The sequence below is a fragment of the Mustela nigripes genome, chromosome 1 (assembly GCF_022355385.1).
Source record: "Mustela nigripes isolate SB6536 chromosome 1, MUSNIG.SB6536, whole genome shotgun sequence".
In the NCBI taxonomy this organism is placed as follows: Eukaryota; Metazoa; Chordata; class Mammalia; order Carnivora; family Mustelidae; genus Mustela; species Mustela nigripes.
In genome coordinates, this window is record NC_081557.1 from 119,885,486 (window position 1) to 119,903,372 (window position 17,887).

General features: G+C 46.0%; 1 protein-coding gene across 7 annotated transcripts in view; it reads right to left on the reverse strand.

Annotated features, from left to right (window-relative positions):
- Positions 1-826: 826 nt before the first annotated feature.
- The window catches only part of HMBOX1 (homeobox containing 1), a 193,577-nt gene continuing 176,516 nt past the window's right edge, over positions 827-17,887 (reverse strand). The window contains exons 9-11 of one of the 7 annotated variants that reach the window (XM_059372412.1): positions 16,960-17,048; positions 16,648-16,719; positions 827-15,000 (exon numbers count right to left, since the gene is read on the reverse strand). In XM_059372412.1, coding sequence (XP_059228395.1) covers positions 14,863-15,000; positions 16,648-16,719; positions 16,960-17,048 — 299 coding nt within the window. In that variant the 3' untranslated portion in view covers positions 827-14,862. Of the gene's footprint in view, positions 15,001-16,647; positions 16,720-16,959; positions 17,055-17,887 lie in introns of all 7 variants that reach the window. The other 6 variants (XM_059372404.1, XM_059372393.1, XM_059372440.1 and 3 more) reach the window with 6 other exon arrangements.

Consider the following 17,887-nt stretch of genomic DNA (forward strand, 5'->3'; position numbering starts at 1 on the left):
CTCCCGCCCACCTCCACTTGTGACTTAGGATTGCGGGGCAACTTAAAATTCAGCAGAGCCTTTTCTAATGATGTATTTATGGGAAGAAAACCATTTACTTCTTAGGCTTTCTCTGAGGAGGAGTAAAGCAAATCAACCTGAGTCTGTTGGGTAAGAGGGGGCTCGGGCACGTGGTCCTTGAGTCCCGGATAAGTCTTTAAAGAAACACAAAGGAGCTTCAGCTTTCTTTGATTTCATTTTTCACTGCTAAAGGTCAAGAAGCCCCAGGAAAGATGGCTCCTTTAAGAAAACTAGGTGCTTGGGATGTGGCCTGGCGTGGGAGAGGTAAGGTGTGTGGGATTTCACCACTCAACCCAAGAAAGGAAAAGGCTGCGGTCCCAGGGGTGGAGAAGCTGCTAGGACCGCAGTGGTTCTGGGCTGGGGGAAGCTGGTGGGAAGGGAGGAGAGGGAAGGAGGCTGGGGCCTGCGTGAGGGCACCACGGGGCAGGACAGCTGGGGAGAGGCACAGCCGCTCCCACGGTGGACACACCCAAACAGAGAAGGCGGTTCCAGAGGAGGTGGATAGATGGACTCGGGGCCTTTTGTGAGCAGGTGGCATTCCCTCTCACCAGGCAGTGTTTGGCTTCTGCCAGGCATCCTTGGGTCTCCGGGCGCACCAATTGCTTTTTAAAGCAAAGGCACCGATGTCTGAAACAGAACGCGGCTGCCCCTCTCTATGTGAGTGTCGAGGCGCTTCCCAGGTGACCCTCCTTACCCAAAGAAATCCGGCCAGTCTTTGTTCAGTTATACGTTTTATTCTCTAATAGGTACAATACTAAAATAAACACAAATTAAAAAAAAGTTTTATTAAAACAAAACTGTACAAAAAAGCAGTATACTACATTTTAATTACAGAACAGTCTACTGTCCAAAAGGCACTAATCCAGAATAGGAGATACAATGATACAGGACTCATTTGAACTATTTTTAATCAATACAATAGAGCACTTGTTTCTTTGACCATTTACATCTAGAAACAAGGGCTTTTTGCTACAGTCATTACACATTGTTATAAATATGAGTCCCACAGGTGAAGGTGCAGTATCGCTCTCCCTAGACAAGGTTCACGCCAAGAGGGACGGCCTTGGGGTTGAGAGGTGGGTGGGCAGCAGGGGTGGGGCCCAGGCCCGGGGTGCCCAACGCTTCCCCCGGGGGAAAGGCGACTGCCCTGGCGCACAGAGCTTGTCTTCCAGCCTGGCCTCTCAGATGGTTGGTTTCTGGCCATTACTGGCAACCACTTTACCCCCCTCTTGTGTGTTAGCACCGGGAAAGTGGGTTCCGAGATGCTCCAGGGAACTGGGGCTGGAGGTCTGGGTGATGAAGCGTCAGCAGCTCGGCAGAGGGGAGGCATTTTGGTAACCTGGTCTGAAAAAGGCAGCAACTACTCGGAAGAGGGACACAGAGCCCAGGGACAGCCAGCGAGCTGGGCAGAGCCCCCTGCTCCTTTCTGGGCCAGAAGTCTGCCCAGAACTGAGAGGTCCTGCACCTCTCCCTGAGGGACCCGGTGGAGTCTTATGTTAGAGAGATCTGACAGTCCTTTGTTTTGGAAGTTGCTTTCTAGAAGTGAGATTCAGCTTCCCAGAGGCCGTGCCCTGCCTCACTGCTGCCTCAGGACCGCAAGCAGCCCCTGGGCAGGAGAGGGCCAAGTTCTGTCCACTTCTCCATGTTTGGTGGCCTGGAGAACTCTCTAAACCCCAGATTTCATTCTCTGTTGGACTCTGGACCTAAGGAAGAGAGATACTGCAACTTTCCAAACAGTGTCATACACATAGAAGACAAAGACAGGCATCTGATGTTAACAAAAATAAGTAACAAAGAAATAGGATTAAACCAAATCTCTTCTCACAGCATCCTATACTACATCCTCCTTCTGCTTAGCAGAAAATTGTACGTACACAAAAATACAAATACACAATTTTGTAGAACAGTCTGATTTTAATATATTTATATATATTTATATTTATACGAGTGGCAGGTTAGTTCATTATATAGAGCTTTTTGCACTTTTGGCTCATATGCAACAAGGCTTATAAATTCAGCTTTAGCTTTCATTCAGGTTTTATAGCTTTTGAACAATTGTTTTCACATTTAAAGCAGCATCCAATTTGCACTAGGAGTTTGTGGTGATTACAGGAAAGATGGGGTCAGGAGGTTACCGACAGGGAAGGCAGGGCCAGGGGCAGATATACATTCCAGTGTGTGTGGCGATGTCAGAGGATTGCTATGGGACAGAGTTGACCATGATGACCCCTTGAGGTAGACTGAACACCTTACAGCAGACTCAGACACAGGTGCGACTCCCCTCAGGGACACATGGTGCACAAGATGGGGGACAGAGACCAGGAGACGCCAAAGGGAAACACAAAGACTAAGACACACGACGGCCAAGGCAGGGAAGGGGGCGCTCTGCCCCCATACCCATCTGGTAGGGACCCCACACAGCCCGTCGCAGATACTCGAGTATTTGGTGGACGCTAAAGACTTTCAAGCGGTCCCAAGGCATCTGGTCCATGGTATCTGATCAGATTACGACTGTCAAACCCACTTTCCATTTTATAACCTGCTGTGCCAGCTCGCTCCCACCCCCACCACGAACAGGCAGACAGAGCTGCACGTGGTTCTGCAACGGGGATGAGCCCCCAGCACTCGGCGGGTGCCGGAGCTTTCGGTTCCAGTTAATGGAGAAGCAAGCGGGCCTCTTCAACCCGGCACCGCAGCGCACGGCCGGCTCCCCGCGCCCCTGCGGCCCCCCCTGGACGCACGTCTGGGGCAACTGACCAGCGCTTGGGGGCGCTGCCCACACCAGCGTCTGCGGGACGGAGCAACAGATCGCAGCCCCATCCCGGGCTGGCTGCCGCCCTCAGCAGCAGCTCCCTCTGGTCACCACCAATGCAGTGGTCTCCCACTGGGATCACTTTCATCAACCCGCCTCCCTTCTCTATTCAAATCCAAAGACTTCCTCTGGCAAATCTGCCCATACCTGTTAAATGTGAATGCCCACCGTTTGGGTTATTACATTGTCTGAACAAAAACGCTGGATTATTAATGAAAATAAAGTGCCTGGGTATGGATTTGTCCATTTTGCAAAAACTTTCTAATGCACCAGCAAATCATCTGAGCGCTGCTTAGTGCCGTGACGTGAAGAGTGCAGTCACAAAATAATCCGTCCTACACCCACCACGTAATAAAGGCCCCGAATTTAGGTCAGACTTCAATTACTTTAAAAAAGAAGCAAACAAATAACTCACATTTTCAAAGATGCACCTCTGATCTTGCTTCACCCCCAGCAATGATGGCCCTTCTGAGCCCTTGTGAGCAGACGCCCTGATCCCTCAAATCTAGTGTGAGGACAGGGAGAGGCAGCCAGGGTTCCAGTGATTAATGATGGCAAATGAATCATGGTGTTTTTAACTGTGATTATCTGACTCTTTGCTCTCTTGGATCTGGGTGCATTTTCCAGCTGAGGACAAAGACAGACTGAATTCTGCTCTGTGGCTGTGTTGCTCTCCCCTATCTTCCCCACTCGGGAGCTGTAGACCTCGAAGAGCGGGCTCCTGAACATTTTCGATGAGCCAAGACTGGAAGCCCACCAACAGAGACATCCCTAAAAAGCAGCACAGGAAAGAGTGACAAGCCAGCCTGCGGGGGCACTGATGATGTCGCCCTGCCCACCAGCTTGCCCTAGCAGTTGTTCTGCCTGCAGAACGCCGGGGACCCTGGAGAGGGGCAGCTATCTGCCCCCGTCCCTGGGGGCTAAGTGCAGGGTGGGGAAGGGGTGGGGGCAGGGCACAGGCTGACTCTCTGGCAGGTTCCAGAGGTCTGTAACTTGCTTAGGCACTTAAAAAACGTAACTAGAAATGTATTCTTGGAAGGTCCCGCATACCCAACGGTGACTATGGCCGTGGAAGGGAAGGAGGGGAGCCCAAGGGGAATCAGAGAAGGCTGTGGGCTCTTTCAGGAGGCAACGAGGATGTTCTCGCTATCTTCTGGCAGGGGAGCGCCCCCCCTTGCAGCCTGGGTGAGTCTGAAGAACCAGGGCCGGGCTGGCAGGGGCTCTGCTCTTTTGTTTCTGCAGACCAGGGCGAATGGATGGGGGAGAGCAGGTGTGTGGGAAGTCGGGACGGCCTGCTCTAGACTCATGGCCACAAGACTGCACGGGCCTGCTTTCTGTTATCTGTGTGAGGAAAACTACGAGGAAAAGAAAAGGCCCTTTCTGAAAAGAGTGTTCTGGCAAAACCAGTGAGCAGTAAAGAAAAGCCTTGCCAGAGATGCTGACGCTTGAAGGTAGAAGCTCCCTACCCCCCACCCCTGCCCCCAAGAACTTTGGTTTTGGTTTCGTGGTGCCCATTTTCAGAGATGCAGGATTAAGGGGCTCACTGACTCTAACATACAGAAATGTGGTTTTCAAGGCAAATCACTAATAATAATGCTCTTGCAAGGAGCCTGTGGCAGAGCTCTCACCTTTGTTCAATCCACTCCACTAATGTCCGCACTGCCTACCCCGCCTATGAATCTGGCATAAAAACAAAAGAGTTCAATGTAATATCACTGGAGTGGCTGCTGTTTACACTAATACAGCACTAATGTCGTTTTCTTTCCAGTTTAATAGCTTCAATGAATGATGAAGTGGAAAAACGACCCTCCTAAGTTTATGCTGGGCTCTTAGTTCCAGTAAAGCAACAAAAGGGGAGTGGTTTCTGGGCTTAAAGGAAGCCAGAAAACAAGGCTGAAATTTTGGCTTGACCTGGAAGTGATGGGAAACTGGACAAGGCAACACAAATCTGGTGACTCATCTCTCCCACGTATACTGCTTGGTTAAGAGTCATGTGCTCTTTCCCAGGACGGAGTTAATGTCTCCATTCCAAAATTTCAGTGGCACCCAGCTGCCACCAGAGATGCCACACCTGGATCAAAAACTACATGGAAGGCACGCATACCTTGTTCTTCACATCGGGGTGGGGGTTCTGTTTTGTTTTTGTTTTGCTGTTTGTTTGTTTGTTTTTTGGTGGGGAATAGATAACCAAAAAACCCCATGGGCCAGCTAATGAAACAAAGTACCTATTACTGGGGACCCCAATCCCAAGGTGTCAACTTGGTGGATCCACTCACGGGGCCACGCCAATGGGGGGCTCTCCTCCAGGGCGGACTCCACTCTCTTGGGCTTCAAGAATGTCTAGGACATGAGAGAGTGGATGAGAAGAGAGAGGGACAGTCAGTTCCTGAGAACCGCTTATTTGCAAGAGGAAAAGTGTCAGAGAAGCGACGGGGAGAGAAACATGGCATTTCAGTCCCATCCTCAGGTCAGCTTGGAGCCCATGCCCCTGACAGTAGTCACCGAGCTGCCACCTGAACTCCGAGGTGGCTCGGCCCTGTGCCAGGCTGTGGTTATGAGAAAGTTCTTATGCTGAGCCCAAATCTGTACTTGTCTCCATGCAGGGCAGACACGAATACCAGAGTCCCAGAACTTCCTACTGGCTCAGCCCCACCACTGCCTCTCATGACTGTGATGGACATGACAGCAGAATGAGTTGGAATGGCTGAGCTAAACACTTCTGTGCAGAAGCAGGATGCCTAAAGGTAACAGGCATTATGAAGATGCTTGAAGAGCTAAACAGAGAGAAAACAGGAAGTGTGTGAGATTTTTAATATCCTCTGCCTCAACTAACTGGAACTACACCCAAGGAGTGCTAGTAAATTCGACTTCTCCACAAGACACAGATGAGATAGCTGTACTGTTTCTTCTCCACAAAAAGGCAGGACCTCACATTTGCCTTCTGGAGACAGGATGCCTGAAACAAGAGGTTTCACATTATAGCTGCAGAGCCTCCCTGAGGTCACTGTATTTCCATCACCGTCACTAAACAAGGAGAAAGGCCAAGAGAAAGGGGTGCTCTAGTGTCTAGACCATCATGGTAGCACCAGTTCAGGGTCAGAGGGAATGAAGGGCAGGGAGAGATGATAGCATTGGGAGAGGGGGCTGGTGAGAATTATCCAGTGTGGTCGTTGAGAAAACAAAACAGATTAAATGCAGTGATTTCACTCAGGGCAATGCCAGGCAGACTCTCTGGTCCATTCTCCAATGAACATCCTACGAAGATGAAAGAAGCAACTGGAGATTTCACTCTTCTCCATTAAGGTGGTACCACTCAGTGTGGGGTCTGTGAATCTTCAAGAGTAAACGAGACAGACCACTCAGCACAGTGCTGGGCACACGGTACATGCTCAGTAAATGTCAGCTGCTATTATCATGAGCTCTGAATACTTCAGGAGGTCTGAATGTTTGTCTCTTGTCGCATCATGATTTAGAACAACGTCTTTACTCTGTTTTCTTGTAAGAGCAACTCCGGGTATTCTCTTCCTCAAAATACGTATTTCAAGGCTAAGTCCTACCTCCGTTTTCACGGATCTTGGTGAGTTGGCTTTCTTTTTTGGTTTCGTTTTTCTTTTTAGTGGGGACTGCTGGTGGTACCGGCATTTATGGTGGAGGGTGTTTTGAATCACTGAAGTGGCCTCTGGAAACACCTGGGGAGGGAGATGTCTTGCCAACTCCGGTTCTTTCTTAGTAGAGCCATTCCTTAAGCAGCGCATCTAATACTTTGATCCCTCAAACAGTAGATTGTGTTAGAAGGTTTTAACTGCAGTGATAATTCTATTTTCTTTGAATGTAAGCAGGTAATCAGAATGTTCTGCTGGCTGTTTTAATGCAGGTCTCACAAGTCACAGAATTATACTCATCTAGTCGGTTCTCAGAATTGCAAATCTTAAGACAGATTCTCAATTGTAATGGAGATAGTTATCTTTCAGCAGCTGGGAAAATAAGGGATGAGATACTCTGCTCTTTGGGGTCATAAATCCACGATCATTCCAACTGTCAGAAGACTGACAGGATCCCACAGAAAAGTCTCAAAGACAGCAAATGTGTCTTGAAGGTAGGCATGTTGGGTGGGGCTGAAAGTCCCTTTAAGATCATCTAGGAAGAGAAGCACTGAATAAGAACTTTTAATGGCATTTTTCCTGATTTAGCCCAACTACTATATATTTGGAGGTATGTTTGAGGGGAACACGAATAAAAGACCCCAAGGCAGTCTTTTCCCAAATTGTGTGTGTGTGTATGTGTGTGTGTGAGAGAGACAGACAGACCGACAGACAGATTGTGGACAGGGGGAGAGAACAGTTATGGAGAAGCAGCCTACCTCAGCATTTTCATCAAACTAAACACTTTAGCGTTTGGTTGGGATCCCTTCTGAGCTGTGGACCAGGGAAAAGGTTTGTATGAGGCTAAGCAGCAAAATACGAACAAAAGCAAGAGCCACATTTTCTCAGTGGTTACTAACCAATGCTGGAGGGTTCAGTGGGCCAGGCTCGTGATCATAGCCAGGAGCCACATGGGAATGAAGCACTTGGTACGATGCTGGCTGCTGGTTTTGCATAGACTGACTCTTGATATAACTGAATGAAGACTTCTGCAAGTGATGGAAAAAGAGCCAAAAGCACATTCTAGGGAAAGGCTAGATAAAGACAAAGCAGCTCCGGTCCAGTGGGAGGTCTCAGCGGGGAAAAGAGCAGACATCTGGGGCAGGAGACTGTGGAAGGCGTCCAGGCCACCCAGTGTCAGTGGGTGGGACGAGGTGTATGCAGAGAAAGGAAGAGAAGTAGAAGGAGAGAAAAAGAACATGGACTTGCAAGGGCTAGGGAGACAATCCCACCGTCTTGGCAGAATAATGGAGAAAACCCTGGCTAAGAAAAGGCTGCCAGTACGAGGAAGTTGGTGGCTGCCATGTGAGAGCTGTGTGGGGGAACACATGTATGCCCAGTAACCTCAGGACGCTGCCGATCAGTACTCCAATTACGCCACAGAACCGTTTACAGCCCATATGTGTTCACATGTGTTTGTGTCATGCCGGCCGAACATCCTAGGATCCAATGAGGAAAATGTGTAAATTTCCATCTGATACTTTCGGATGGTGACAAAGGAAACACCAAGTAACCAGGGAAAGAATTAAAGCCCTAGGGAGCCCATTAAGCAGTGAATATCCGCAAGTTAGGCTGCACTGCACGCTAGTGGGCTAGCAAGTCAGACAGAGTCGCGGCGGCCTTGTCAGGGGCCTTGTCAGTTTGGGATTCTGACTGGAGTTTCTGCCAAAGGTGAAGCAGTTTGAAACTGGACGTGAGACAAAGAGGTTTCAAATCATGTAGAAGTCAAATGGGGAGCAACAGCAAAGGCTTCCATTTTGAAGCTGAAATAACTCCAAATCCTTCTATCCTTCTCTTTCACTAAGGAGAGGACACGAACACCATGTCATTATTTTAGTTTACTGAGTTGCTGTTCCAAATGTTCTTGGGAGCATTAGTGCTAAAAGGGAACAGGGAATGGGAGATCTGCCATTTCCAATCACATAAAGGACAGAAATCCTTTTAATTATGACCATGCCAATCTACATCTTGCTAAAACAGCTAATTACATGTCAGGAGGACACTCAGTCATTCAGAACAATTGTCATTATATTTTTATATATTCATTCTGTGCCACCCCCCTCAATTACCATGGTTACAATTTGAAAGGATTCAGGCAAACCTTCATTTGATCACAGCACACCAATGTGAATTTGAGAGTTAATTATGGATGTACAGAGCCACGTTCATTAAAAGAGAAAATGCAAATGGAGTTAGGGGAGTGGCACCCGGAGATGTCCGAACTGGGAGCCGAGCTATGAGCATACGCCCTCTTCAGGTCAGCCTTAGCGACCAGTCACACTCAACAGCTGCCCCATGCCACCACACCGTGGGGCTCAGACACCCACAGGAGGGCACAGTACTGCTGTCCAACTCAATCCCCAAACTTGCCAAGTAAAAAGGACGTCAGGAAAGCAAGGCAAAGCCTCCTGCAGATGCTTCCTTGTTTGCTGTTAGGGCGCTGCGCTGGCTAAGGAGCTAACGTGGAATGTGGCGGTTAGTGGTCAGTGGTGTACAATGCAAGTCGGACTTCACGTGAATGCAATCGATTTAGTTCTACTCACTGCTTGGCCCCAGGTGTCACGTGAAGCATGGTATAAAGAAAAAAGTCCAGTGATCTGCACATTTGTTACACATGGCGTCTACTATATCCTCAAGGTCCTCGGTGACGGTAAGAACAGGATATAAGATCTTTTGGTGTGGCCAGAGTTTCCTTCTCTTCTCCACCATATCTACTTCCCTCTTAATTACAAAGGAAAACTAATGTTATAGGAAACCGGACTTCTCAGATCGTTAGCTTTCTCTTTGCTGCCGCTTCTCATCTCTGCCAAGAAAGAATAATGAAACTGATGTAGACACCTCATAGTTTATGAACTTCCAGCTTTTGAACATCCATCAGTAGGAACAAAGTTGCACTTCAGAGTGAGTCAACCACTGATGGGTCCTCTAAGACGGCAAAAGCAGGAGCTTATCATTTTTAGCTTATAAGTAAAGAGAATTAAGAACAGCTTTTCTGAACATAACCAGGTTTGTGAGAGGAGTTTTTGTAATCAGAAAGGGATCTGTAGGTCCGATGCAGTTAAAAAGCCTTTCCCACCACCCCAGTAGGGTAGTTCTCCTGAGAGTGGTAAAGAAATCTTTCCTCTTAAGTGATAAGTCATCTTTTGAAAAGAGCATATAATGAAGGAGACGGTGGTGCTGGAAAAAAAGGGCCTCTGACAATAGGCTACGGTCAGGGAAATCTTCATAGGATGACCCGGCCACTCATAGTTGCCTCCCTGGGAAAACCTCATGTTCTCATTATGGTGCAGTATCTTCAAACTGGAAAACTTGGGTGAAATGAAGTAATGTAAAGTAGGCAATCCGGAAATTAAGAAACAGGAAGAGGGTTTCCAGGGCATGCAGCTCAGTTAGCCAAATGCAGTATGGCTGACAACTGATCCCTGAATCCTGAGTAAACATCCTTGCTATTTAGAGAGCACACAAAAAGGAATGTTTTCAATGTGTAATTCCCACCCCTGCCCCAGTGCATCCCCGCACTTCGTCCCTATCCTCCCACACAGACGCCACCAGCAGAGCTGGTCAGTGCGCCCAACTTCCGCTTGGGAAATCCTGACAAACAAATCCGGCTCAGTAAAGCTATAAATGGATTTGGCTGGTCTCAATGCAGCCCCAATGAATACAGTAGTAAAACATTACTAATAATCACAACAACAAAATGACAAAACCTATCACCACTCTGACCTAAGATTTAAATCACGGACGGAGATTAACACAGAAAACCAACACACAACGTGAAAGGTCAGGACTATTCAGTGTAGAGTGCTACTTAGCACAAGATCATCAATAACAAGAAAAATTATTGCCTAAGAATCTGTTGAGACTCATTGGGGAGAAAATACTCCAGTTGTTCTCTGAACAAGAAAAGACAAAAAAGCAATTTTAAAAGGCAGAGCCACAACTTAAATGGGAAGACTGCTTCTACCCAAACCCTTCTTAAGACCAAGAGAGTAAGGACTTGAAGTTCACATTTTTAGGACAGGGGTGGGAGGATTGTATATGAAGAAGGGATTATTTCCACTGTTATGGGCAGAGATAATGCAGCTGGTCAGTAGAATATGTAGCTGGTCAAAAGGATGGCCTGCAAGACAGGACGGAGTGTTTGTGTGAAGAGAGGACCACACCCACCTACTCTGCCTACTGTGGAACATGAAATCCGAGCACAGATGTCAGCTCAAGATGAGGCCTTAGTATTGGAAACCAAGAGGCAAATGGAGGAGGAACTGTTCACAGGAGGAGACAAAGCCACTGGAGATTCCTGAAGAAATGAGTCTATTTACACCTGGTGCCTCTGTTTGGAATCCAGGAGCAAAGTTTGTGAAGACAAAGGCCAAACAGGGAGAACTGAAACAAGTGTATGAATGAGCTCTTCATGAGTTGTCCCCTTTGAGGTAAAAAATATATGGTGGATATCTGGCCCCAACAGTGGTACTGCTGGTCACCGGACTGCCTGCCATCCTAATCTACCAGGAACTGGGATACTGGATTTGCACACTTCTAATGGTGATGAACTGCTTCCTCACTCACATCTCTTTAGGGGGTCACCTCTACTAAGCCAGAGTGAAAGGTACCTTAAAGGGGTCTTCCTATTCAGGAACTTTCTTCCTGTGAAGGAATAACAGGAGAATGGGGGCTGGGGCTGTCCCACCCAAGGACAGGGTACGGGAACTGGACAGATGCCCTAGATAAGTGGACAGATTCCCTAGATAACTATCAACCACTTTAAAGGATTGAGACTGTGAAGAAAACTGCCGTAAGGCGTACTCAACAATTAATTACAAGCTTTGCTGAAATAAACCTGAAATAAACCAAAATGTCTATTTGGTACTGATGGTACCAGAAGGTATCAGCTAAGAGTGTACTGTACTGCCCTCCCTGGCCTTCATCTTGCGTTAGGGTCATCAACAGAAGGCAGGAGTCTCACTAGGATGGTCCATCTTTCGAAGGTCCCTTTGTAAGGCTGTGTTGTAAGAGGAGTAGGAAGCTTACCCATGTGACTACAGTAATTCAACAAAAGTGTCTTTTAAAAATAGTAACAGACAAGTTACAGGAACTGCCGACAAGGTTCCCCATCCTCCTCACCCCTTCGGTCTTCCTCATGAGGAAAGAGCAGTCCTGAAACAGTCCTCTGGGGCCCGAGGGAAGTACAGTATGGAGTAAGAGAAGAGGGATACAACAACCAAAAAGCACAGAACGCGATTTTTTTAAGAGCCTGGCTCTTTCCCCTTCAGTAAGAGCACAGTTTAGGGTTTCTATTTAAATATCACCAAACCTGAAAAAGCTTAAGAAAATAAATTCACTAGCCAAAGATATTACAAATCAGACAGTGGCAACTCTATATGCCATTTAAGAACTAAGGTAGCCTGGACAAGACAAAATTCAACCTGGTGTCAAAAAACAAAACAAAACAAAACAAAACAGACCCCAAAGCAAAAACAAATCAACCACGGTAGATTTAAATCTAGGCCCCAAAGACCTACATTTTCACTCTTGGTGAAAAAGCAAAACTTATATGTAAGGCAGTGGGTCTTCAGAGCAGGCCAGCCATCTTCTTCAATTGAAAGACGAATTCTGGATGAAAGCTTCCTTCCTCCTGTTCCTACTGAACCCAGGATAAGGCTATCCTGCATTGGTAGACACGTTCTTCCACTTTTTCCAGGTCGCCAGATAGGGCTCAGTACTGCTTTCATAGATACTGACTCTCCTTTATTCACTGAAGCTTTTTTTTCTTTCTTAAGGCCTTAAAACAATGAAACCTTTTAGCTCTTCTCTGGCAATCACTGTATTTCTTTAGAAACTGCAGCTGTCTTAACAGTTTGAGTCTGTTTCTTTAAAAAGACCAGCAAGAACAAATGATACCAGCAATCCCATCATAAAGAAGCTATCAATTATAATAATCTCCTTACAATAAATCATGGATGTGGCTTGTCAGACAGTATAGTCTTCTCTCTTCTTTTCTCTCTGAGTCAACCGAGAATAAGCAGACAAAATTCCACCGAAATGGAAAGATACAATATGTTATATTTCTTCTACGTAATATAAAAGGAAAGAAAGATAACATAATCTCCTAATTGAAATAAAATGTCAAACACACCAAGAAAGAAAATGAGCAGGGGGATCATTCCTGAGAATAACAAATGCTACTCTTCAATTTGTTGGTTCAAGTAATACGGTAAAACAGAAAAGACTACCCCATTTTACTTCAGTTCTTGGAAGAAGCATATACATTTTCTGCCCGAAATCCACAACCAAGAGCAGGCCCGGTCCCTGCCCAAAGCTCCTAAAAGTCACAGACCCATATAAGGCAGCATCTTCATGCCCTCTCAAAGGCCTCCGCACACTGGCCCAAGCAGAATGAACGGATACGGAGAAGACCTTGTCAGCACGTGCCTTAAATGGAGACAGACCAGCTAAAAACTTGTGGATATTTACTATTTCACTAACGAGAAAGGGAAAAACAAAGAAGTCAGTCAGTCTCTCTCTCAGTGGTTTTAGGCCGATAGGGGAGGAGAGGTGAGGAGGTAAGGAAATGGCACCTTTCTTCCACCTTAGAGATCGTTCTCAGGTAATGGACGACAAGACAGAAGTCCTGGTTAACAGCCAGCCCCACATCCCCCTTTAAACAAGGCTTTACCGTGCACAGAAAGGAGATGGAATGAGGCAGAAAATATACAGCAGGCATGCCTCCTTCAGACGCACCCTCAGCCGCTACATCGAAGGCGGTCTCCTCTTCCCCACAGTGACAGTGTGTCATTTAATCAGGATGCCAAGAGATCATTTTCATACAAGGCCAGCAGATGTAATTTTCTTTGATGCATGAATAGTTCATCATTTTGCTACTAGATGACAAGGTGATCACAGGGTGACTTTATAACGCAAGTTCACTGTTTGGTATTTTGAGTTCTCAAAATGAAAAAAAGATTTATCAAATATAAATATCTTTAAAAAGTAACAAAAGTGCTACATATGTGATCAAGGAAAAAAATTCCATTAGTTACTGCCGCTTAAAGTAGATTAAACTTTACAAATATTACCACATCCATTATCAATATGGCTTCCAATTATTAAATAAATTGCCTGTAGCAATATAGCTTTTCACACCTCTACAAGGACAGAGTAAAGAGAACACCAAAGCAGTCACATCACGTTGTATCGAAGAAGACCCACCGCGTAAGTGGCAACTGTCCCCTGCTTTTTTCTGCTCCTATTTAGGAAAGTATTTGCATTTTTGATAGTCAGCCAGCATAATCCCGCTCTAAAGTCCTCTATCAACCTCTCGTATTGAGGGGGCTTCAGTTAATGGATACAAAGACTGGAAGTTCATTCACTCATTTGTGACCTTAGCTCCATCCTTGAAAGACTTTTTTTGGTAGCAGGGAAAGGGGACACAGACAGGAGGCAGAGCAGCGTCCATGATGGCCTCCAGCACTCTTCCACGCAGGCACACACCTGTGCCACGCAACGTACAGTGGTTTTGAGAACTGGACTTAACATCCATTAGACATTCAGCTCGTGTTTTTTTCCAATGCTCTCAAGCTGGGTTTGTTTGTTTTTTTTTTTTTAATGACTTTTGTTTTTTATCTTTTTGTTTGTCTGAATCATGGTCCCAAAGGCAGAAGGCAGTATTTTATCTACTAAGTCACACAGCTTGTGAGAGGAAAGGATGTCTGTGTCAGGCATGTTAACATCAACCAAAATTTGAGATCAAGTTTTTCCATGGACATTCTTAGCACAGCACCCAAAGAAGTATAATCTAGCCACAGTGTGACTATTATGAGGCACGGCTTATTGCAGCTGGAAATCAGTGATTCCCACGCTGAGTGGGAATGCTAGTGTTCCTTTTACTCTGCGGATACTCCCCAAATGGTATCTGTCAATCCTGGGCCACACAACCTCAGCTTGCATCCTATCAGTCTTGGGGAAGGAAAAGGGTACAGACTAGTGTAACAGGAATCTAAAGGTACCCAAGGTCTTACACGTAGCCTAATAGTGGAGAACCGAGGGCTATCTAAATACCTGGAAGCACTTTCTTGGAATGCTAAGACAGAGCAGCAAGGTTTTCTAGCCTCAGGGGCTGGGAGAGGGAAGTTTGGTTGGTTGGTTGGTTATAATTTACTGGGAATTAATACTGAGAGAGTATATGCAAAGGCTGAGGGCACCATGCCATCTTCACAGAACAAGACCCTAACGGCTAACTGACATACAAGAAACTGCAAGTTATACTGTAAGAACACATGTTAAGGACCGAGGAAAGTCTGCTAAGGTGCTACGTCTAAACTAAGTTAACTTCTCCTGTTCAACCCTCCCTGATCAGTCGTCATCCAGGGCCTCTGTCTTGATTTCGTTGGCTCCTTGTCGGGCCAATGCCAAGATAGTGTGGTTGACTGCTGCCATTTCCACAGCTAATGAGATGGGGTCTTGGTGGTCACTATGGCTAGTGCTGTCATCCTAGACGTGCAGAAATAAGAAAGAAATGTTACTAGTGGATTGGCAAAATGCTCCAACTCACAGAAAGGCATGCTGTGGGCAAGGGGAGGCAGAACATTCGTGGGAGGAAACAGTGGGGGAGGGGCTCATGACACAGTAGAGGTGAAATGTATTTAAGTAGACACTGAATGGAAATAGGTCAGGCCTTCAATTGCCATTTTTAGGATTCAACAAATAAAAAGCACCAAAATATTTTCTTCCTTGCTGAGAACTCGATTCCTTCTATCAGAAAGACTGCTGGCGAGGCTAATCAAATCTGAACAGTCTAGTTTGCAACAGACATAGCACTAGTCATTGAAGCCCTAACTAGTGAGCTACTCAATTCTGGACTGGTACTCTTACAAACGGATTCAGACCTCATTGTTCTTCTCTACTGAACTGAGAAAACTAGACTAAACTACAGACACCAACATCTAATGGGTAAAAACGCATTTTATAAAAGAACAAAAAACCAAAAACCTCTCAATTGCAGCAGGATAAAAGTATACTAGCCGGAAATGGCTACGGGAGACAGTGTGTGGTGCTCTCCTGCTACAAGGCTGCTATGCCGGGCAAGTGGCAAGGGAGTGTGAAGTTCTCCTTCGGCGCACAGCTAAATGTGTTACACAAAAAGCTGTGAAGGAAACTGGCATTGCAGGATGTTTGTCAGGCCCTGAAGATGGTGTTACAAATAATGGGTAAATTTCTCACCTGTCACATCTTCAGGGGAACTCTGCATCAAAGAGCTTTGGGAAGGGTAAGCCCCTTTTGGGGAAAAAAAAAAAAATCATGGGATATGCTGCCCTTAGGGCATGTGGAAAAAAACGGTGGAAATAATCCACCTACATTACATGGGTAGGTTGAAGAAATAACAGGAATGTTCCTGATTAGAAAGACAGAACATTTTCTTGAGTAAAATGTGGAGCTATGATTTAGAGTCCTAAAAAAGAGAAAAGATAACTCCTGGGAATTATGGGCATCGTTGTTTCACTCCCATTTTCACAGTTTAAAAGGGGGCTGCATGCACTCCTGCAGTGTCGGCGCTCAAGCTGGTAAGGAGAGGCTGTGAAATGGCTGGCAGAGGGAAGAACATGGCAGACTACTTTTAAGAGCTGACTGAGGGGCCAGGAAGAGATGTTTATATACCATAGGAAAGAACAAGAGTTTCCCTGCTGGGATCCAGAAGAGATCATACGTCCTTTTCATATTCCAAACAGAAATGAATTTTAAATCCTATGGCAATTTTAATGAAATCTGTCCAGAGATATGTGGGGGGAAATTCCCACATTCTTGGTGACTGAATTATTCCATCCAGTGGCTACAATTAAATATATTTCCCCCCCCAAGCAATGAAGACTAAATCAGGGTGAGGTAAGAAGACATGCATTTATGACAGGATGTGTGTGTCAATGTGCCAGAGACTCTGGAAGAACCACTCATCTGGGCATGAGGGTTCTCGCTGCAATGGGACCGTGGTGGGTGGGACCTTCCACTGTGTGCTGCGTCGGGACATGTTTAGGCATGGATTACAGCTACCCAGTAGCCCCTAGTATTTCTCAAACATTGAGTGTGTGTGTGGTGGATGGTGTAACTTGCTTGTTTGGATCAGATCCTCCTCTCTTCTTCTACCTTCTCTGCTTCTCTGCCTCCCTCTGAACTTCTTCCCTCCTCCTCCTCCCCATTGCGTACTTGCCAAGTATCCTGTTGTATGACAATAAATCCATGTGGGTGAATAACAGTTTCTCACAAATTTAACAGGACAACTGAATTTTACCACATTCCTTTCAAATTACAGGAAAATCTAACTATACACATGAGCAGAGTGGAGGGACATTGGATTGTCTCCTCTTCCCCACCCCGTACAAAACGCACCCACAGAATTGACTTGTCATACTGTCCCACCCGCTCTGTAACCAAGAAGCTCTGCTCTCTGCTGCTCACCTGCTCTGAGTAGTCATTCCCGTCAACATCATCACTGTTGGAATGGCCTCCTGGACTCTGTACATCTATCCCATGACTCTCCAGGATTGCTGCTTCTTCGAAAAAAGCAAATAGATCCCTAAATTATCTGTTACATTATTGGAACAGCTTGAACACTGAATTAATCTTTGTGCTGAGGAAATAAGGATGTCATTAAGCAAGAACCTAGATTCCTGTATGTTTTCTTTTAAATTGCAGATGGACAGAACTCAACTGCATCCAGGCCAGGGGAGGAACACGTCTGTCATTCTGGAGCCCCCGCTGCTATGAGAGCCACATGTCAGTGGTTTGACTGTTAGGTGCTTCCTAAATACTTACCAACTAATTCAATCGCCCTCTTGTCTCAGGGTTCTGTAAAGTGTTTGAGAATTGTATTGATGGAGACGAAATTAAATTTAGAAATGAAATACAATTTTAGAAGCTCAAAACCAATTCCCCACACTGATCTCATCAATTCATATTTCTTAAATGCTCTTTTTAAAAATCCTTGTTTTGGGGTACCTAGGTGGCTCGACTGGTTAAACATCTGCCTTCGGATCAGGTCATGATCCTGGAGTTCTGGGATCGAGTCCCACATATTGGGCTCCCTGATCCGCAGGGAGCCTGCTCCTCCCTCTGACCCTCTCCTCTCTGGTGCTTTCTCTCTCTCACTCTCTCTCTCTCAAATAAGTAAAATCTTTAAAAAAAAAAAAAATCTGTGTTTTGCTCTGTTCCCTCTTAAGACTCTTTCATTCCAATTTTATTAAGCACATGTTTCTTAATATCTAAGTCACGGCCCAGTAACAACAAAGAAGCTCAGGGCTCAATACCTTAGCCAGTAGCTTTAATATGTGGCACAGGAGTCATGCAGTCAGGGGCCATGTCTAATTCTAGATTCTAGACTATTAGG